The 23,481-nt window shown below is 38.6% G+C and overlaps 1 protein-coding gene across 1 annotated transcript in view; it reads right to left on the reverse strand.

The window, feature by feature from the left end:
• CRYBG2 (crystallin beta-gamma domain containing 2) overlaps nucleotides 1-23,481 on the reverse strand; it is a 1,696,066-nt gene that overhangs the window by 1,209,096 nt on the left and 463,489 nt on the right. The window contains exon 2 of the mRNA XM_044084069.1: nucleotides 21,384-21,498. Within this exon, the coding sequence (XP_043940004.1) occupies nucleotides 21,384-21,498 (115 nt within the window). The remainder of the gene's footprint in view (nucleotides 1-21,383; nucleotides 21,499-23,481) is intronic.

A 23,481-nucleotide genomic window follows, 5' to 3' on the forward strand; every position in this document is an offset into this window, starting at 1 on the left:
CAGTTTGCAACCCATCTAGTGACATAGGGGTTTATATTTAAGCTGGTGAGCTTATCTATAATGCCCGAGTGGGGTATTGTATCAAAGGCTATTGCAAGGTCTAGGTAGGCTGTGTGGACCACCTTCCCCTCGTCAATGGCCTTGGTGACTGTTTCAAAGAAGTCAACCAGGTTTAAGAGGCAGGATCTGCCCTTAACAAAGCCAAACTGGGTAGGATCAAGTGTCTGTAGGTCCCCAATATCTTTATTTATGAGGACCACGATGATCCTTTCCATAGCTTTGCAGACCAAGCTAGTCAGGCTTATGGGGCGATAGGTTCCAGGATCCGTTGAGGCACCACCTTTGTGGAGAGGAACCACTGTTGCTGTATGCCACTCTTTGGGTACATATCCAGTAGTAAGGCTGAGGTTGAACAGTAGTTTTATGTTTGGGTTTAGCTCTTCTTGGAGTTCATGTAGGACACAGCCCGGGACACCGTCTGGTCCCACTGATGCTGTGTTTTTTGCTTTGGAGAGGGCAACTCTTACCTGAGCATCTGAGATGTCAGGGGGGCAGCACTTTGCTTGGATAGATATTTGCCCTTTTGGTGGTGGTGGTGGTGGGGGTTGCGCTGAACCTGTCAGCTAGGATGTTGGCAATATCTGTAGGTTCGGTGTATTTTTTGTCATTTTGGACTAATTCTGAGCATATCTGGGAATTTCCACCCAGGTTCCTAGCATAACTAAAGGAAGCCTTGTGATTATCCTTAGTGTCCTGTGCAATTTTTCTCATGAAGCTGGCCTTAGACGATTTTATGAGTGCCCATAGTTTTTTGCTAATACTGATCAGAGATGCCTTCCCTTTTTGGGATTTTCCTCTATCATGTAGTAGCTTCCTCCTTCTATTGTATAGTTTGTTTATGGCTGGGGTCCACCAGACAGGACGTCTGCCTTTGGAGGATTGGGACTTGGTTTTATTTGGGATTGCATGATCCATGCATTCCTGAAGGTGTTCATGGAATGCATTTATAAAGGATTCTGCGGTCTGGGCCGTATTTTCCACAGACCGGGGGCTTTGAAGGATTCCATCTCGGTTTTGAGGAGTGTGAAATTTGCATTAGAGAAGTTTTTCACTGTGGTTTTCAGGGCAGGGGGTGGAGTCGGGATGTGAATATTCAGTGACATTAGTTTTTGGTCTGATCTTACCAATGAGGGATACACTTCTGGTCTGGAGCATAGAGTCCCCATGTTGGTGATGATCAGGTCCAGTATGTTTTCCCCTCTTGTGGGAGTGGTAACAAGTTGTTCCATAGCATTTGAGTTTATAAATTCTAGGAACCTTTGGGCTAGGGTGTTGGAGCTAGAGTAATGCTCCCAGTCTATGTTTGGGCAGTTGAAGTCACCCAATATAATGGTGTTTGGAGAGACCTTCATATTTTCCAGTGTTCTCAGGAAGGCTGAGTGGGGTTCCTGAGTTTGGGAGGGTGGTCTATAGCAGGCTATAAACTGGAAGGCAGTTTTACCCACTGTTAGTTGCACATGGATAGTCTCTGATGCTTCGTGCTGTGCCACCAACCTGGAGGTGTGGGTATCTTTGACGAATATTGATACTCCCCCTCCTTTTGTGGTTCGGTCCATGTTTTGGGGCCGAAAAGCATGGTATGAGGTATAATCTGGTAGTGCTGGGGTGCTCTCGGGAGCCTTGAACTAGGTTTCTGTTACTGCACAGATATCGATGTTCATGCTAAGGAGAGTTTCAAGTGCGTGCATCTTGAGGTTTAGACTTCTGGCATTGAGTAGCATTACTCTTAGTTTCTTATCCCTTGTGATACCTATGGAGGTGGTTTGTCTTTTGAGCCTTGCCTAAAAGAGGCACTATGGGGGTAGCAAGAGCCTTTGCCAATATCCGAAAGCCCAGGGGTGACAGGTGCAAGCCGTCCCTAGCGAAGCATCGTGGCTTGTCGAGCATGTCATCCCAGGCTGACAGGCATTGGATACCCTTTGAATGACACCAATATTTAAGCCAATTGTTGAAATTGATCATCTTGTCTTCATATTGTGGCATCATTCTTGGTGAGGGTAAGATGCTACTCAAGGTCAGGGTCATACCGGCCTGGGCTACATGCTCAGAGAGCTCCTCTATGTCTCTTTTCATATAGTCCAGAGAGATACATCTCAGGTCATTCACACCAGCATAGGCAATGACTGAGTCATATTTGTACTTGCCTTGGAGTGACCTGAGTGCTTGTGTTATGTGGCGGATCCTAGCACCCGACAGGCAGCTCACCGTGACCTTTTCCTTGTTCAGCCTGGTGAGCAGGACGTCAGTGTGCCTGACGATAGAGTCACCTATTACAAGTGTATCAGGTGTGTTGTTTAGCCTTAAGGGCTGTGACTGTTTGGCACACTGGCTTTGTGAGCTATGTGTTGCACGTGTTTTCTTTTGTCGGTCATCTTAGAGCAGTGGGTAGGCTACTGAGTATGAGTCAAATTAAATTATCAGGAAAGGGGAATTGTAATAATATGTCACAAAATCCCATCACTGGCAAGACATACTATTCTAATGATTTTGCAAAGTCAGTGTATTTTGCACTCTTGATAATGTGTTCATACAATAAATAAATAATCTATGTTGGGAAAATAAGTTTCCTAACTAGAGACTGTAGTAACTTATTTCAAATGAAATTTAATTACTCAGAGAGCGTGGAATGAACATGCTAGTGACTCTGTAAAATACAGAAATGGGAACATTGCGATGCAGAGGGAGTTAGAAAAGATTGCATCAGTAGCCAGCTTTGATCAGGTGAGTGTAGTCATGTATCTCTTGTCTTTGCTTGCAGCCTTGATTCAGCAATACTGGTTTTACCAGGCAGAGCTGGGTATTTATATACTTCTGTCTCAGTGGTTCTTGCACTGTACCATGCAGCCCTTTGTATATCGATGTTCTCATTTTTGATATTTTAGGGAGTTGCCAGTATGGACCTTTGATGCTCTCTGAATAATCTATTGGTGATCAAAGTAATGCACTTCAATATAAACTTAGAAAGGAAAATAGACAACTGTTCATGTTACCAAAATTTGTGTATGGGTACCTTGTATGGATATAAGTTTTGGAAGCATGAATAATTAAAAAAAAAGTTAAGTAATACTTTAGGTAAGCATAAACCAAAAGCAGAACATGATATATTATTGATGATGTGATCTATCTGCTACACTTAAACTGATGGAAATGAAGTCGCACCTAGAGCTGTATACCACTGGTGAATATTGTTTACCATCTCTGCAGAAGATAAGAAAATGTAATTTATTGTATAGACTCCAGGCCTACCAGCACTGCTGATTTCAAAGATGTTATAAAGACTGCATCTTCCTAATTCAAAAGTTCATAAATAAGTACTAAACAATCATTCTGCAGACAATTACAGAATTAGCAAAAAAAAAATCCCTGTTCAGAAGTTCATTCCAGCCTGAAGGGTGGCAAGACAAAATAGGCCATGGGAAAATATGAGGCCGACCATCCAATTATGTAGGTTTCCCTTGAAGCTGACAAGCAGTCAGCTCCACTTGACAGATAATAGAATTTTATTCCAGACGTGAGGAATAATTTTGGAAAAAGAATCTATCACACCGACGTGTCTTATTTATCTGCAGATGAAAGTTTATGTCCTTTAACTGTGTATTTGACATACCATTTGTTCTGTGAAGGAATAAGAGTTCAAAGAGGGTTGGTTCTTTCATGGTACAGGAAGCTAAATGTAGATCTCTATGGAAGAGTCTGTAAGAGACTCACTACAAAGACAGGACTGCCAGTATTTCTTGATAACTAAAATTTTGAGGCCAGTTATCTTTTTACTATGAATCTCTGAAGTCTCTCAAATGATATGCTTAGAGAAATACATATCAGAAGGTGCATTATACTAACTATCGGGTCTGATGAGATGCAATATAGGGGAATCAAGACTTTCTTGCATCTAGTGTATCTACTAGAGATTCCTTTGGAAATTAGATGAGCTAGACAGAAGGCTTTACAAACTACTGCAGAGATGTGATGGCCAAGCAGTAAGGAATTATTGATTAGAGTGCCCAGATCTATTATGACAGAGGGTAGCGCCTCCTGTATGCTATGTAAAATGTTTAGTTTACCAAAATGAACTATGATACATTTTTTTCATTTAATTTGAGACTTTTGTCCTTGCAGCAATTATTAACATGGTCTATCCCATGTCAGGGCACTTGTGAGTCAGTGGAAGATTAAATAACAACACTCATATTTGCACTCATCCTGTAAACATAGATAACCAAAGACCAAGAGTGCTGGCCTGAAAGTCTTTGAAACAGAAGCCAAACAAGAGGGGGCCCAGCACTGTCCCCCTGTCATACACCATTTGTAACTTTTTGCTTTCAGAAGTGACATCTGCAAATCTAAAAACATAGCTTCTGTCGGGGAACCGGTTAGCTATCTTGTTTAAAACATAAGAATATAGATTTAGATTTCCACATCTGTCAATATTGCCTGCATTAGAAATCCTGTCAAAGGCATTGCCTAGGTCCAGATATGCTGTATATACTGTATATCGACTATATCAGTTACTGTTCAAGGAAATTGATGAGATTAAAGAGACAGGCCCTCCCTCTGATAAAGTAAAATTGATGAGGGTTTAGGGATAATAGCTTTTAAATGTCCACATTAATGAAGGCTACTATAATATGGTCTGTTGTTTTACATATACAGCTGGTGAGACTAATAGGTCAGCAGTGGGTCGTCTTTGTATAACAGCATTATAATATCTGTTTTTCAGGCTTCAAGAATGTACTCTGTGGAGAGTCTTAGATTAAAGAGGTTAAGTAGGGGTTCAGATAGACAATATTTGGTACTGATAATCAGGCATCCTGGCATGTTATCAGGGGCCATGGATGAGGTACTTTTAGCTTTTGAGAAAGCTGGGAGAACTTGTTGTATAGTAATTGAAAAGTATGGCTGGGATTGTGGAATCTACTGTATAGCTACAACCATGAGTGGAGCAAGATTTCAAAAACCTTAATCAGCTAAGATATCAGCTACTTCCTTTGGTCAGAGTGTGAGTTATTATTGTTGACTAGCTTTGAACACTGTTAGGTCTTACGTAACTTCCTGATATATGGCAAAACACCAAATAATCACACAAGTAGTAGAAAAACAAAAGCTTTGCTGAATTCAGTCAAGCTTTTTGAACCAGTGCATCAAGGCTTCCGTCTTATTTTGTTTTTCTAACTTCCTGCTATAGTCAGAGTAAGGTTTGTAGCCATTTTTGTTTATTTTAGTGGTATATTAAATTCATACTCATCTTTGAGCTTCCTAATGATTCCCTTATGTTCTTTATAAGTTTGTGTAAGTGTTCTGTAAAGGTAGGTAGAATGAGACCCCTGTTTTAGTGCTGATAAAGATCCAATGTGTTTGTTCAAAAGCTTTTGATAGCATTTAATACCATTTATATATTTAGGGCATTATTCTAATTCCAAGTCCTTGATTTGCCATCCCAGCCCTTTTATTGCTTTTAGTGGATTATTGTTCTGTTGACTTCCAACTTCTTAGCAAAAGGCTTGCTTTCAAAATGTCATCAACAGCATAAATGAGGTGAAGCAATGCTGAATGAGTGGGACTTTACCTTGGCTCCTACAGCCCATGAATTTGTAAGTTATAAATCATATGGTGAATGTTTAAAACAATGTCCAGTATTTACAAGTTGCTAAGGCAATGACTGTGGCAGGGGAGTCTACACATTTTGAAAAAAAAGGTTTTGCACTCATAAACACTAATAGTTACAGTAAGTGATTTGCCAAACTCCTGTAAGTGGCACAGCAGCATCTTTACTCCTAATTGTACCAGAAGTCAACTATGTGCATAATCGAAACTACTGATGTAGTGACTGTTACTTCTACTTGTGGAAAATCTCATCTGTCAACAGTACTATGCTAATAACCACAACGAAGTCCCTCAAAGAACTTCAGCAAAGACCAAAAAAAGCTTTTTCTTCTATAGAAACCTGGCTGAGAAACTCCTGACTCCTGATTAATGGTAAGAAAAGCAAGATATTTCTTTTCACTCTAAAAATCTGTGTCCTAGACAAAATATAACTTCTTCACCACTTCAAAAAATAACACTGATATTGAACTTGTGTCCAACATAAAGCTACATGGTGTCATTATAACCACCTAAAGTTTATTATTGAAATATAACAACTTACCAAGAACCACACAGAAAAACGGGATTCCTATATCACAGCAGACACTTTTTAACTACCAATATAAAAAATAAATAAATAAATAAAATAAAATAGGCCCTTCTTATCTCCCACCTTCACTACTATATGCTTCCCCTATAGGTTCATAGGCATATAGTTGTATACTAGGCTAACAACCACTGGAGCCTTTATAAGCTTAGCCAAACATCCCACTTGTATCTTGCAACTTTATGTATCTTAGAGGTTATTTTAAGGGGTATATGTTATCTAGGTCAAGATTTACAAGCTGCCTCTATCCATTAGACACAAAGGAGCTAGATCCAGTGTGTATTTCTGATTTCCCATCCACTGGTCCAGGTTTCTCTTGAATAGGGTTAGGGAATCACTTTGCTTTACATGGATGGGAAGCCTGTTCCAGAGAACATGTCCTATTTATGTCACAAGTAAAGTTTAAATCCCTAGACCGAGTAATTCTGATGCTGTTCATTCTGCAGATATGCAAAAGGTCCATCAAAATGGAATTCAAGGATGCCGTATATGCCCGTCATAGATCACCCGTCAAAAATCGGGTAGGAAACAGAGTATAGTGATAGGGCTTTGAGGCAATTTGCATAGCACATGCTGTTTATGCCATGTATTCTTTGTGTGAGGAACATCTGTGGATGTTCCAGCTGTTGCATGTGCCTGGTCGGGTACATACCGAAGGGGGAATTGTACTTAATGATGGGTCTGATGAGGGTTGTATCCAATAAAAGAATGACGTCCTTGGACCTAGATACTATGCCGTTAGTTATAAGTTGAGCAACATAGAATGATTTCCTTTTTACCTCTCACACATGCTTGTTGAAAGCCAGATTACTATCTACATATGTACCAAATCCCTGATTATTGGTTCTACCATTTAGGATGTGTTATTGATGATGTAATTTCCTAGGGTGGCTGACATCCTAAAGGATACTATTATACATTTCTTAGCACTGAGTTTTAATGTGTGGCTTTGGCACCAGTCATTTGTCTGTGAAATTCCTTTCTGTAAGATGTTACTGTCTTGGGGGGATTCTATGACTGCTCCTAGTTTGCAGTGATCTGAAAACTCGGTCAGCTAGAGACTCTTGACATTGGCCTTGACTTCCAAAATGTATATGCCAAAAAGGAGTTGACCCAGTATTGAGCCCTGTGAGACTTCTCTAGTGACCAGCCTTTTTGTGGAGGTGGTCTTCCCTAACCTAGCAATAGGTCCTATCTGAGATTCAACTGGTTATCCATTGCATAACAAATGGGTTCATGGCTATATCCAGTATGTTTCTTTACAACCAGAGTGGGATATTGTACCAAATGCCATAGCCTGGTGAAGATAGAACGTATGCACTATTTTACCCCCATCCATTGCCTTGGTGACCTTCTCAAAGAAGTCCACCATGTTGAATAGACATGATCTACCCTTGCTGAGAACAAACTGGGTTGGATCCCATGTTTTAAGGCTCTCTATGTCTTTATTAATCATTTACATGGTGATTCTTTCCATGGTTTAGCATATCAGACTAATCAGACTTCTAATTCTGTAGTTCTAGGGGTCCGTGCCCTTATGTAAAGGGATGACTATTGTAGTTCTCCATTCATGTAGCACAAACCCCGTTTGGAGGATATAGTTAAACAGTCTCTCCACTTGTCCCAATAGGTCATGTTTCAGGTGACTTAGGAGGCATCCTGGATATTACTTCAGCCCATAAATGCAGTGTTTCTGGCCTTAGAGAGCGCATCTTGCACCTGTTCCCTAGTGACAGTTAGGGGGTGTTGTTTAGTGGTATTTCCCATGGAGCATCTGAAGAGGGGAGGAAACTGGAGCTGAATTTGTCAGCCAGCAGATTTGTTATATCTTCCAGCTCCACATACTGGCTCTTTTTACAATTACTTCTGCGTACTGCTGCCTTTGAGGTTTTGGACATAGTTAAAGAAACACTTGTGGTTATCCTTTGTCTGACAGGCTATCGTTACCTCAAATCTGGCTTTAGTAGACTTAATTTGCCATCTTAGTTGTTTATTTAAATTGATGATAGTGTTTTTATTATGCTGGGCATAGCACTTCCTAATTTTGGCCTTGACCTTTTTTATTTTGTTGTACAGCCTGATTATGTTTGGAGTCCACCAGGCTGTTTTTTTTTTTTTTTTTTTGAGTTAGTTTTGTGCTTATTTCTGGTAGGTCTGGTAGGTGCATTTGTTGACTTGATTGCAGAGGGTTTCTGTGGATAATTAAACATAGGTAGCTGTATTTCCAGGGTTTGATTGTGGTGCTGGGGGCCTGAACATTTGACAGGTTATCATTTAGTAGCAGGAAGTTTGCCTTAGAATATTTCCTAAATGTCATGGGTTAGCCAGGGTAGCAGAAATGCTTTTTATTACAAAGATGACAGGTTTGTGGTCTGACCATACCACAGAGGACACTACACTAGAGGGGGTACAGTATTTTCTAATATGTGTGAATACCAGGTCAGGTATGCTTGCTCCCCTAGTGGGCATATGGATAATCTGGTCCAAGGTGTTTATGTTTACAAAGTCCAGGAATCTCTAGGTCTGTAAGTTTGGGGTTAAGTATCTCAGTGTATTGTGGGGTACTTGAACTTTCCCATGAATATGGTATTGGGTTCAATGGTGAAGGCCTCCATTAAGTCCAAGTATGAGTTATGTGTTTCTTGGATCATGGAGAATGACCTATAGCTTGCAAGGATATGATATGGGACTTTGCCTATGAAAATCTGGATATGGAGAAGTTCAAGTGCGTCATCCTGTTTGACTAGTCTTGAGGTGAGTTTGTTGTTGATATAGACTGAGACACTTCCAACCTCTGGTCCCTAAGTGTGCAGTAACTGGCTTGAATGTGTGAAAGGCATTGTAGCCTTGTAATGTTGGGGGTACTCTCTGCAGTTTTAAACAATGTCTGTAACTGCACAGATGTCCACATTCTCCAGGGTAAGGAGAGTCTGGGGGGGAGTGGAATTTCTTGTTTAGGCTCCTGGCATTGAACAGTAACACCTTTAGATTCCCTTAGCTTGATTTTGCTATGTGAGAAAGTTTGCCAGTCTGGAAATAATTAAAAAGGCAATATGGGGGAGGACCACGTTTAGCCAATATTCAAAAGCCTAGAGGAGACAGGTGCAGACCACAGTTGGCAAACGAATTGGGTCTTTTGATCATAGCCTCCCATTCTGACAAATATTGCACCATTTTGAAATAACACTAGAAACTAAGCCAATTATTAAAATAAAATATCTTTTATTTATATTGTGACATCATCCTGGGTGATCAATGCTATGCACTTGATGAAAGGATAAAAACTGTATATCCCAGAAAGGTTAAAAAACACCAGGAGTTCAAAAACAAATAGCTATAAAATATATTAAAGGAAAATAAATTTGACTTACTGTTTGACTTACTGAGGTATTGAAAGTCAAGAACCACTGTATCTCTAGTGTCATGGCAAGTGAGGCACTGATCACCCCTCTGAAGTCTGCATCACACAGAGTACAGAGACATGGTTTCTAGCCTCCCCTAGTAACTAAGATTTTTAAACCAGACACCGTTTTGGTTAGGAACCTCTGGGGCATTTTGAGTTTGTTGATATCTTACATCCCAACATCCCAAAAGGAGAAACATACTCTATAATTTGTCTTATTGGTTATATCTATCTATATATCTATATCTATCTATCTATGTATATGGGATTTGTACAGATGCTTGACTGCATCTTTCACCGAATCCTAATTTGGTGAGCATACTTGTGCAAAAGTGCTGTTCACCGAAGCAGCACTTTTTTTTTGCTTGTTGTTCCGGTCATACTACGGTGCGGTAAGGGAAAATTCCCTTTTTCTCACTCTAGTGCGACCTCGGAGTGAGAATATTAAAGTAGGGTGGGTGTGGGGGGCACAGGGGGGGCTTGCCCCTCTGCATTCAACTAGATTTAGTGCTGTTTTTTTTTAACATACTTTAATGAAGGTGCTTTTTTGATGAAAGCGCTTTCGTTAAAGTGTGTTCAGTGGTTTTGGATTCGGGCTTTTGAACTTTCATTCAAAAGTCCTAGATGTATGTATATATATATATATATATATATATATATATATATATATATATATATACATATGGGATCAGTACGAATTACCGAACGCTCAAATTCCTGACACTGAAGATACCAAGACTAGATGACCGAAACCCCGCATTAATGAAAGACCAGAAGCGCGAAATGCAAAATCCTGATGTTAAGGGATTTTGCGTTAGCGCTTCTGGTGTTGGTGTTGCGGTTCAGGTAAGTATGTTTGTGTAAGTGTGTTTGTGAGGGGTGTAGTGTGTGTAAGTGTGTGTTATGACTGTGGTGTGTGAGGGGCTGTAATGTGTGGGTATGAGTTTGCCTTGTGTGTCTGTTTGTGTGATCTCGGAGTTAGAATAATAAAGGAGGGGGTGTGGGGGTGCAGGGGGGCTTGCCCCCCTGTCTATGACTAGTGTAGGGTGCATTGTTTGGTTGTGGGGGGAAGGTGTGTGTGTGTTGTTTGGTTGTGTAATTTTCACGATTTTGAATTTCGCGGTTTTACATATTTGGTATTGTGTGGTTTCGGGCATGTGGTCTCGGTGTTTTATGCATTGGGATTTTGGTCATTCCATATTTAGTAGTGAATCCATATATATATAGATATATATAGATGGTGCAGTGTACAGCAGTGAGGTTCTCTGGTTCGATTCCTGTCTGGGGTGCCTTCTGTGCGGAGACTGCATGTCCTCCCTGCATTCGTGTGGGTTTCCTCCAGGTGCTCCAGTTTCCTCCCATATTCAAAGACATACATCTGGAGTGTTTCTCCCCTGGCCTCTCCTGAAAACTGGCTTTGTCCCAAGTCAGACTTTCCTGGTTAACAAATGTTAAATAAAATATATATATGTGTGTATGTGTGTGTGTGTGTGTGTGTGTGTGGGTGTGTGTGTGTGTGTGTGTGTGTGTGTGTGTGTGTGTGTGTGTGTGTGTGTGTGTGTGTGTGTGTGTGTGTGTGTGTGTGTGTGTGTGTGTGTATGTATAAAGGTACATAACATACCTTAGGTTATTAGTTGTTATAAACAAAAACATTTCATGAGCACAGTTGGCACACAATGATCAGAGGAGAGGTAATTATCAATTCCACAAACACTTATGAAAAATCAGCAAATTCGAAATACAACACAAAAGAAACCAGCACCATTCCAGTAAAACGTTTATTGCGATCTGGTACCTCAAATGGATCACAAATACAAAGTGCTGTTAACTGTTATTTATACAAATTTTTCTAAGTTAATCAGCACCAATTAATCAATTACAACATTTTATAAATGAATTTAAAGTGCTCTGCCATTATTTAGTCCTACAGATCTTAAACATTAAAACTAGACATCAACATCAGTTGCCTTCAAAAATACTATTCTACAGCTAATATATTCCATATATATTTTTATTAACAAATATATGAATTAGTGTGACAAAATATATATGGAAGAGAATGAATTAGATTGCTTCTAAGTTATTCAAATTAAAAAGGACCAATATAACACTTCAAATATTGTCCTATACATTATTATATTATCTAGCCATACAAAATTGCTCAAAAAAATATATATGTGTATATATACAAAAAATGAAAAAATACATATCCTATATGAATCAATTTTTATCAACTATTATATTAATCTATAATGACTAAAGAATTTTTTTAAAAAATTTGAAACTTGAATATAATTTTATAAAGGACCAATTATATAACCGATATTTAAATTTTATTCTTTATATATGAAAACATAATTAGTTAATATTAAATACTTAATTCTAAGTTCAGTCCATGTGGTTTCAATGTATTAGATTTGAGAATCATTCTGGTCTCTAATTCGAGTAATTTTTGAACTGATAGTCCCCCATTTTCACAATTAAAGGGTTTGCCCAACACACAAAATTTTAGACTACTTGGGTCACTTTTGTGTTTCTCCAAAAAGTGTTTGGCCACCGGACTATATTCATTTTTGTTCCTAATGTCTTTTATATGTTCCAAAACTCGAACACGAACCATCCTTTTTGTTTGACCTATATACCACATATTAAGACATGAACAACCCAATAAATATACCACTCCCGTTGATTTACAGTTGAAACAATATCTAGCTTTAAAGGACACACCATTAATATTAGTTATGTTGTCAATCCTGCTACAAACACTACACTGTCCACATGAAAAAGTGCCTTTAATATTATCATTAATTACCTCTTCACCTTTACTAAAAAAGTTGTAATTTAATAACTCCTTTAGATTTTTACCTCTTTTATAAGAAAAAGTTATATGTTTGGGAAATATTGAACCTATGTATTCATCCTCACAAATCAGATACCAATATTTTCTTATGATGTTACACACATAATTAATTAGTAAGTAATTATCAACCTCAGGCTCCTGAGCTCCTTTTTATTTAGTAAGCAAGTATTATTTATACTAAATGTTATTGGTGCCAGCAGTTTTCTGAAAAAAAAAATCTATACATTTTAGCTTTGGTGTAAAATCATTATTTGTACATCAGGTATTAATGAGGGTCAGCTCATATTGAGGGGTACAATAACTGAAGAGGTTTTGACAATTACATCCGGTTTGCCAATATCTCGAAATTTCGTTAACAGTGGTCCTAGTTATCAATTTTAAGATCAGAAAAGTAGATGCCAAACAGGCGAAGACCCATTACAGACCCTTAAGAGACTCCTGTGGATATTTTAGCACTAATTGGAGCAGTATCTGCTATATGAACTATGTGATTTCTGTCTTTCAGCCAAATGGCACTTCATCTTACTACATAAAGATCAATCTTTAAGACAGATACTTTCCTAACAATTCTGGTATTACATATGGTATCAAATGATTTGGCCAAATCAAGATAAACTGTATGTATGGACTAACCACTGTTGACAACATGCATGACCAAAAAAAATAAACAAGACTGAACAGACATGATCTCTCTGTAATGAAGCCAAATTTTTGTGGGGCAAGCCTTATGAGATTATTAATATTATACTTATTGCTTTTGGTCATGATTCTCCACAGCTTTACAAGTCAGACGCTTAACACTGTTTGGTCTATAATTCCCCGGGTCTGTGTAGGGCCACCCTTGTACAGGGGCATCACCACAGCAGGGCACCAAGATTTGGGAACATAGCCTGAAGCAAAGTTTATTTTAAACAATTTAAGGAGAGGTTTAGGTTTCTGGTTAAGGCTTTGAGCTACAGTTCCTTTCATACAAGGGTTGATTTCCTCACCCTCATTTGGCAATCGTGTGACTTTGAGCAAATCATTTAACCAGAAACTGATCACTGGAAAGCCTTGAAAAGGGACTGTGAATCCATCATTTATTAAAATATTACTTTACTGGTCAGCATATTTTTTACCTGTGGATGATATGTTACATGGCATACTAAGTTATTCAAACATTTGTTAGCTGAATTACTTCAAGCGGTTACTGTTCTTCATTTTTCAAGTGAGGTGTTATACCATGAGAGTTTTAATAAGCAGGACTGTTGCTTGGTTATTTCCTTGTTTTTGGATAGAGTTTCTCACAGCACTGTGAAATATAGCGAAAATGAGTCACTGCACTCTGCAGTTTTCTCTTATTGGCATTCTAAAACATAATTCTGGAGACAGACAGGCTAAAAGCTTACAGTATGTTACACTCTCAGTAAAATGCTAACATTTCCTTGCTGATAATACATGCAGCCTCACCCAGTGTGAGTTGCAGAATGACTGTAGTGTGATATGTAAGCAGTCTGTGGTTCACACTTTCTTAGTGGTTGCATCAATAAGAATTGTAAATTTTATGTCAGATCTGTTAATGTAGAACAGGGAAGTCAAAAAAATTTACCATGATAACAGCATGAAGACTAGCACATTCAGCTGAGACCCGCAATCTCCAAAACAAAAACAAAGATAGAACATTTAGGACTGTAGTGCAGTAGCTTATATTGCCAACAATTCTGCTGGTATGAGGACTGCTTGAAGTCTGAGGGCTGTTGGTTTGAGAGCTCTGGAACTGAGGAATGCAGTGTTGACTATGACCCATGTGACAAATGGAGCACAACTAGCTGGAATTTTGTAAATAATCATATGTCATTTGTGAATATCTACATGATTCATATGCTTGTGTTACAAATGTATTAGAACTGTATGTCATATAAGGTGGTTTGTACAGACGTGTGCTGAAGATATATGTTGTAGAGTACTCAGCTTAGAGATGTGTCCACAGTGTACTCCTGGAAGAGAAAAAAATGTACATAAACTATTGTAAATGTGCAAATGTACATACATTAACTCTGGAAACTAAAACATAGAAGGTTAACTTGCAAAACTTCAGGATTTTTTTTTATTTCAAGTATTGCAAAGTATTTTTCTTGGTAACACTTATGAACCCGTTTTTTTTGTAACACCTTCCTTTTGTATAATATTTCTGATTTGAATGTATAACAACTCTTGATTATATAAACCCATCTTTTTGTGGAGCTTTTCTCCCCGGGCATCTACTAAAAATGGACATATATCCAGCTAGACTAGCCCGGTCAACAAATGTAAAGTAAATAAAAAAATATAAAAATAAAATAGTTGAAATAAAATTTTATAACTGCACCATAAAAGATAGTTTTAGTGTAGCAAGGAGACAGAATGTCTAAAACTAGGGAGGCTTCTGCATTGTCTTGTAAGTGTTTTATTGTCTGATGTCTTCCAGCAGCTGCAAAGATCGGATTGTGTATTTGTATACAGATGGCAGTTTCTAGCAATGAGGTTTAGCTTGGGAACTAAAGTTAGATGACAAGAAGCGATATCATCCTGCATGCTAACTCAGCAGTAATATTTGGAATATTAATTTAAGAACTCTCTGAGATAGAGACTGGGCATTTTGTATTCTGTTTTTGACCTGACAGCAGCAGCTGGAAGACCCACTCACCACATCTGCTTTGCCTGGCTCTGTAAGTAAGTTAACGAGGGTACAGTAATTTCTGTTTTTTACAGACAGGAATATAGTGAAGTATACCTTAGATGTTTTCTTTATTTATTTGAGAGTGTCCTGCAATGTTGTTTTAAGTATTTCCTGTGATTTTGAACTCTGATGTAACCGTGATTATTTACTGAGTATTTTGTTGTTCTTTTATTACTATGCTTGGTGTGACATCTGGACAGAGGAAGGAGGACAAGGAGACCTGGTGGTGGAATGAGGAAGTACAGGAGAGTATACAGAGGAAGAGGCTGGTGAAGAAGAAGTGGGATTGTCAAAGAGATGAAGAAAGTAGACATGAGTATAAGGAGATGAGGCGCATGGCAAAGAGAGAGGTGGCTAAGGATAGGGCATATGGAGTTGGACACTAAAGAGGGAGAAAAGGACCTGTACCGATTAGCTAGACAGAGGGACAGAGCTGGGAAAGATGTGCAGCATGTAAGGGTGATAAAGGATAGTGAGGGAAAGGTACTCACAAGAGAGGAGAGTGTGCTGAGTAGATGGAAAGAGTATTTTGAGAGGCTGATGAATGAAGAGAATGAGAGAGAGAAGGTTGGATGATGTGGGGATAGTGAATCAGGAAGTGAAACAGATTAGCAAGGAGGAAGTAAGGGCAGCTATGAAGAGGATGAAGAATGGAAAGGCTGTTGGCCCAGATGACATACCAATGGAAGCATGGAGGTGCTTAGGAGAAATGGCAGTGGAATTTCTAACTAGATTGTTTAATGAAATTTTGGAAAGTCAGAGAATGCCTGAGGAGTGGAGAAAAAGTGTTTTGGTACCTATCTTTAAGAATAAGGGTGATGTGCAGAGCTGCAGTAACTATAGAGGGATAAAACTGATTAGTCACAGCTTGAAGTTATGGGAAAGAGTAGTGGAAGCAAGGTTAAGAAGGGAGGTGATGATTAGTGATCAGCAGTATGGTTTCATGCCAGGAAAGAGCACTACAGATGCAATGTTTGCTCTGAGGGTGTTGATGGAGAAATACAGAGAAGGTCAGAAGGAGTTGCATTGTGTCTTTGTAGACTTGGAGAAAGCATATGACAGGGTGCCTAGAGAAGAGTTGTGGTATTGTATGAGGAAGTCGGGAGTGGCAGAGAAAAGTGTGGTACAGTATATGAGGGTAGTGTGACAGTGGTGAGGACTGCAGTGGGAGTGACAGATCCGTTTAAGGTGGAGGTGGGATTACATCAAGGATCAGCTCTAAGTCCTTTCTTATTTGCAGTGGTGATGGAGAGGTTGACAGATGAGATCAGACAGGAGGCCCCATGGACTATGATGTTTGCAGATGACATTGTGATCTGTAGTGAGAGGAGACTCTGGAGAGGTGGAGATATGCTCTAGAGAGCAGAGTAATGAAGGTCAGCAGGGCTAAGACAGAATATATGTGTGTAAATGTGAGGGAGGTTAGAGGAATGGTGAGGATGCAGGGAGTAGAATTGGTAAAGGTGGGGATCAACAGTTCAGAGTAATGGTGATTGTGGAAGAGAGGTGAAGAAGAGAGCACAGGCAGGGTGGAATGGGTGGAGAAGAGTGTCATGAGTGATTTGTGACAGACGGTATCAGTAAGAGTGAAAGGGAAGGTCTACAAGAGTGTAGTGAGACCAGCTATGTTATATGGGTTGGAGACAGTGGCATTGACAAAAGGCAGGAGTCAGAGCTGGATGTGGCAGAGTTAAAGATGTTAAGATTTGCAATCGGTGTGACTAGGATGGATAGGATTAGGAAGCATTAGAGGGTCAGCTCATGTTGGACAGTTTGGAGACAAAGCAAGGGAGACGAGATTGCATTGGTTTGGACATGTGCTGAGGAGGGATGATGGGTATATTGGGAAAAAGATGCTAAGGATGGAGCTGCCAGGTAAGAGGAATAGAGGAAGGCCTAGGATAAGGTTTATGGATGTGGTGAGAGAGGACATGCAGGCGGTTGGTGTGACAGAGCAAGATGCAGAGGATAGGAAGAAATGGAAAGAGATGATCAAAAGCCAAAAGAGAATGATGATTAAATATATTTAAACATTTCATTGTGGCTGATATTTGTGAGACATATTTAAGCTCTGAGAGAATTTGCATATTTATTTGGTGACACTGTGTGGGCCACTCCTAATAGCCTTGCTTTTGGTCAAACTACAATTTGGATTAATAGCAACATTACACAGTAAGATTGGACACCCTTTGTTAAGGGCCTTGAAGTAGCTGATAAAGTGTTGGCTGGTGTCAGTAATAACTACCTTATAGTCTGGACAAAAGGTGGCATAGCTAGTAAACATGTATAACATGTATGTGTGTGTGTGTTTGTGTTTGTGTGTGTGTGTGTGTGTGTGTGTGTGTGTGTGTGTGTGTGTGTGTGTGTGTGTGTGTGTAAATCAAACCTCAAAGAGTGTGTGTTTCAGCTACTTGGGCAGAGACATGATGTACTAGTTTGACAGATGGGTTGCTGGAGTTCTTGGCTTTGCCACTCAGCTGAGATCCCATCTCTATAGCTGTGGCAGTGGGGAGTCTTATTGGGGATTGGGAGAAACCAGCCCCAGACTGATTGTGGTCTCTGTGTGCTCTTATGGGAAACAGCACTTGATGCAGAGAGCTACATCTGGAAATACTGTGTGTGTAACTTGTCATCCTCCCAGTGTGTATGCCCCCCCCCCCAGTGTTGCCAGTGGTGAGGATTGAGGCTCCTTGATCACTGGGGCAGTGGTGCGGCATCACAACCCAGATGAGTCTGCATTGAATAAAGGCTGACATATTTTTTGCAGCTGGCATGGGAGGAGGATGAGTCTCAGTTTGCTTCATGTCTGAAGTCCCTCTACACACTGGGACTTACATGTGGGATGGTCAGCCTATAAAAGGGAGCATGGCCAGTTGGTTACATCACAAATGGAGGTGTGGATATATACTGAGAAGGTTCATTGCATTCCTATCTATAAGGCAAGACCAAGCACATTTGGGGGAGGGGGGAGAGCTTTAAAGAAAAAAAAATAATAGCTCAGAGATGATAGTTCCAACTCCTGTCTAGTCTAACTCTCTCCACTGGCAATGAGTAGACTGAATGGCTCTTTCCCACAGGAATAAATGAATCTATTGAACAGGAAGGGGCAGGGACAGATGGCCAGGTGTGGAATCCAGAACAAAAATAAGTAAATAAATAAATAAACAAACAAGTTAATTAATATTGTAGGTGAGCATTATTATTATGAGTCTTTCTTAAGTTTAAAGTCAGTGTATTTTATTGAAAGGAATTTAAATATACAATTAATCTAATGTCAAACACCATAAAATGGTCATCAAATGATGAGTATTCTGGAATACAATAATTGTATCTATATATATATATATCTGTGAAGAAATGTAAAATATGTTCTTGTATAACATTGTATGCATTTAGGAGAAAATGTTGTAATTCATAAAATTGTTATTTGTTATATTGTTTTTTATGTGGAGCTTTTCACCCCTGGCCTCCGCTGAAAATGGGCCTGTGTCCAGTCAGACATTCCCGGTCAACAAATGTAAAATAAAATAAAAATAAAATAAATTTGGATGGAAACATGTTCCTAGAACTAAGACAGACTAACTCATTTAAAAGTGTCAGGTAAAAAAAAATCTCTCCCTCATATATTGAAATGGCTATTTTATCTGAAAATGGGTTTTTGGTTCTTTCCCAATCACTGACGTTCATTCCAGCCACTGTATTTTCAGGACCTCACATTACTCAAACAGTGATTTGATGAATTATGCCAAAGGCACATATTTGTGTTTGGATTATAGGAGCAACAGAAAATTTAGCAGCAAGCTAAACAATCAATCAATCTGCAGTCAAAGGCACGTTTTCAGAGCCAATCAGCTAGCATGGCATGATACTTATGACAACACAACAGTAGTCTTTCAGTTAGTACATCTGTGAGCTGTAGTTTCTGTGATGCAAGGTTTAATTCCCTGATCACTTATTTACCTACTGTGTAACTTTAAGTAACTCAGATAACCTTAGGTTGCTGCAGAAAAGGGACTGCATACCCAGTGGGCCTAAACAAATGAGTATTATTATTAGTTAATATTAATCCTGATGCCAGGTATTTTTGTTGTTCACTGATTTCATATTAATATTAAACATTAAAACAATGGAATACATATCTGCCATGTCCTGACATTTGGAAGTATGAGTTCTGTAAGATTGCACTTTAATTACAGATAGATTTAAGTTGTTTGCTGACACCTCAGGGAAACAATGAAAACATGACAATAAGCTGCAGAATAACTTGCATAACGAGTACAAAGAGAGAGAGAGAGTGTGTGTGTGTGTGTGTGTTTGTGTGCGTGTGTGCGTGTGCATGTGTGTGTCTGTACGCATGTGTGGGTGTAAGTCTTCTGATGGTTAACACTGTAAATTCTCCATGAAACCATGACACACATGTTAGATTTCTTTTGAATCTAGTTCTCAAACCTTGGTTTAACTTTAAGGTCTTCTGCCAAGAGGATAGTGCATAGAGCATGATGATTGCTCTGTGATATCCGCAAAAAGACAAATCAGTTAAGTGCTTCTGTAGTGTGGGACTCAATCTTAACACACACGGCTGCAGTTGTTAAGATCGAGTATCGGGCTGAGCAGTTAAACCTGCCAGTACTGGCCAGTGAACAACAGTGACAGAATAATATTTGTTTCTGCCTACTATCCATGCCAGTAATGTGTCCCTGACTTTTCCTAACATAACAGAATTTTACACAGTCTTTCTGACGTCTGCTAAGTGCTTTATGGCTTTGAAATTCAAAAAAACACTTAGCATTTTTCCCCTGCAACTAGTAACACATGGAGTAGATAAAGCTCAAAGCAGTAGAAAGAATTATGATCAGGTCTCCAATCATAACCCTTTATTATGTGTTTTTGACAAACATGCCAAGATTAAATTTCTTGTCATCCATATCTCGAACACATAATAAGCTCGTTATGATTGCCAACCGTTCATAATTCTCTATGTTATAGGCATTGTACTGAGACCTCTAGTAGGCAAATAGTGAGACAAACACATATAGATGTAGAGATAAATTAGCATTTATAGGAAATGCCTGGGTCTAGGTCAATCATTCAAAAAATATTAGCAAAGAAAAGAGTGTGAGGCAACTGCAAAGAAAATCTCACACATTGCACTCACAATGTCCACAAAGCTGATATTTTGTTTTTAAAACTCAAGCAAAAATCAAAAACAATTTTACATGGAGACAAAACCCACAAACACCAGCCATGGAGGCTTTTTTTTCTCTGTGTCTGCCTGCTTATTATAGACATCTCCAAAGCTGCTGTAAAATTGAGGAAGGAATATTTTTCCCTATCTGCAATTACTAATAACACAATTATTGCTGATCTACTCTATTAAAGAGTACATTTAATGCAGTATTATTTTATTCTATATACCTCTACCCAGATAGTGATACTTCCTAATAAAAAAGCTATAAAAACATGAAATAGCTAAAAAAATTCCAAACTTTAATATGGCAAAATACACCAATCTAAAAACTGTCCAAAGCATGTTTGGCAGTTTGTCTTCTAAGACTCATTTTGAAAAACTGCAAATGTGCTTAAAGTCATTGCATAGTAGTAAAACTCCTAATAGTACTACAGTAACAAGCAGTAAGCAACAAAATTAGAGTAGTCAACAAGATAAACAAATTAGTATATAAGATTAATGTTTTGTGAAACTAACAGGCATCATCCTACCATTCTGGGTTTGCTCTCATCAGTCATATACAGGCTTTGTAATCTGAGTATGCCATTTAACATGTAGTGCTTGTGGATTACTATTTTATTAAGTTGTTAACCAGGTAAGTGAATGACTCACAAACTGTTTTCAGCCAAATCCTTACTCAAAAGGGCAGGACCAAATGGACTTTTGCCCCTGTAAAGAAATGCTTGTAGTTATTTATTTATTTTTTGGTTAACACATGAATAAATGATAAATAGAATACTAAAATGAATTCTATTCAAGTATGAGTTTTGGTGACAATGTGCAAAAGGCATCAGCAACCCTTAAAATGAGTCTGTTATAGTGCAACAATTAAAAACACAATTAATGGCATTAATTATGTGAAAGTCATCAGTATGGGCACTAATTGCAAGTCATGTTATAGTTCTGCAGTGAAATTTGATAAAGTTATGTTACTTAGAAATTTCTTACTCTGGAGCTGGTGGTTGATTTCTCTTCTTGACTTCCTTGTGTCTCTATGAGGTCTGGCCACTTCTCTCCCACATTTTCCAAAGATTTAACCCTTTGTTTAAGGTCTTCAGAACTCCTAGACAGAAGCAGCATATAGTTATGGAGATGAGTCATTATTTTATTATTCATAAACATATTTATCTTACTAGTAACTGTAATTGTTTTTTCTGAGTGAATTGACTTGGACTATTTGCTATACTGTATACCATGGATGAACCTCATGAATACTTCATAGACTCACTTGAAGTATAATCCACTAGAGTTCACATTGCATGCATGCCCTTTTACTTAGAATTCAAATCTTACTTCACCATCTAGAAAACATGCCAAAATACATGTTGGCTTTGACTAGGCTACATCTTGTGTTTGTTCCTATAACACCTAAAAGACATGGGATAAATCAGTGACATAACAAACTAAATCCAAATTTCAATAATGAAAAAAAATAAAATGATGCATCCTAGATAAACCTGATTAAATCTTGTTAACATAGTATTTAACATTTAATAATAAAACTATGAACTGGAAGAACAGTTTGATATGGGCAATGTTTTAATTACTTTTTTGCCTATCATCTGAAGAGCATCTGATAACCTCTGTTCCTACCAGCCCATTTGTCATTTCTTAGGGGAGAACTGGCTGGTGGAGATTATCATAAGGCCTGTCTATGGTGTTTTGTACTTAGTCCTACCACCATTACTCTTAAGCAGTCTAATGTCTGTGTATCCCACAAAGCCATCTTGATCAGTCATCCATACCTTCCTGCTTGTGTTGAAATATGGATACAATGCTAGCATGCTACATTACCCTACAGCTTGGAGGGTAGACCTGCCTTATCCCTTTTACTGCATAGCAAGCACAATGATTGCTTCTGCAGTGTGTCAGTAAAAGAGCAAAATGGGCTGCCTCACTCACCTTGGAATGGGTAATCCACCTGTATTAGCCTTTCATGCCTAGCCTCACCAGTAAGCCCCCCCAGGATCACTAAACACATCTTCTTCTCTGAGTCACAGTCAGAGTTTATCCCCTTTTCACTACATAATCAGCACTGGAACGGAGTTGTTGATGGGCAGCATGAGTGCCAGAGTGTGAGCTTGTGATGGAGGACTAGAAGCAAGCAGACAGATTTGTTCCCTCAGTATGAAGCTTCTTTTGTTCCTTGGGTAGTTAGGGGTCATTGATAAAGAATATTCTTAAGATGTTTAGTGCTTATAGGTGTGTACACCCTATATGCATCAGAGTGCATGCTAATATAGCTGTTAATATATTCCTCATTGTGTGCTTATGGGAAAGAACTATTCCTAATGTACAATATAAAAGACCCCCCCCCCCCCAACTATATGATGGCCCTTAACACCTGCTATCCAGTCCTCACCATTTTAAATAAAAATTTTATATACAGTTGTGGATGAAAAAATGGGCACATTGCATGATGCTAGCAGACTATACGTCAATGAACTGCAGACAAAATAATGTAAATGGAAAGTTACGGGCATGCAATAGTTAAAGCTAATGAAAGGCTAAGCAATAAAAGCTATGCAGTCAGATAGCAACTGAGCCTGCAAAGACCATTTGTGATGCAAAGACTACATGTGATGCTACAAAGGTGATCAAATAATGTGAAATGCCTACATTGAACATCTTGATAAACTGAGGTAAATACAGAGACACAACACAAATCTTCCCACAGAGAAAGGACACAGTATACACCATACATATATCTCTTTAATCTGATATTTTCTGATGTATTGTATTCAGTTCAAGAGACTATGCATACAGAAACAAACACGCACATTGTAAGTCAGTCCAAAAATATCAACTAAACAACTACAACATAGCACACAAAGTAAATGAGTAAACATTAACACAGCACATAGTACACAAAGTAATTTAGTAAACATTAACACAGCAGGCTAGACAATGTCAGTAGAGCAGGTGTTGAGGAATTGTCATCCAGTCTGTTTGAACTGACATGTTAATTTAGTTTTCTGTTGAAGATTGCTACTTTTTATCATATCTAGCTGCTCCATCTTAGGAACTTGTATATTAGTAACAACCA

The sequence above is a fragment of the Protopterus annectens genome, chromosome 1.part1 (assembly GCF_019279795.1).
Source record: "Protopterus annectens isolate FY-2018-M chromosome 1.part1, PAN1.0, whole genome shotgun sequence".
Lineage (NCBI taxonomy): Eukaryota > Metazoa > Chordata > Ceratodontiformes > Protopteridae > Protopterus > Protopterus annectens.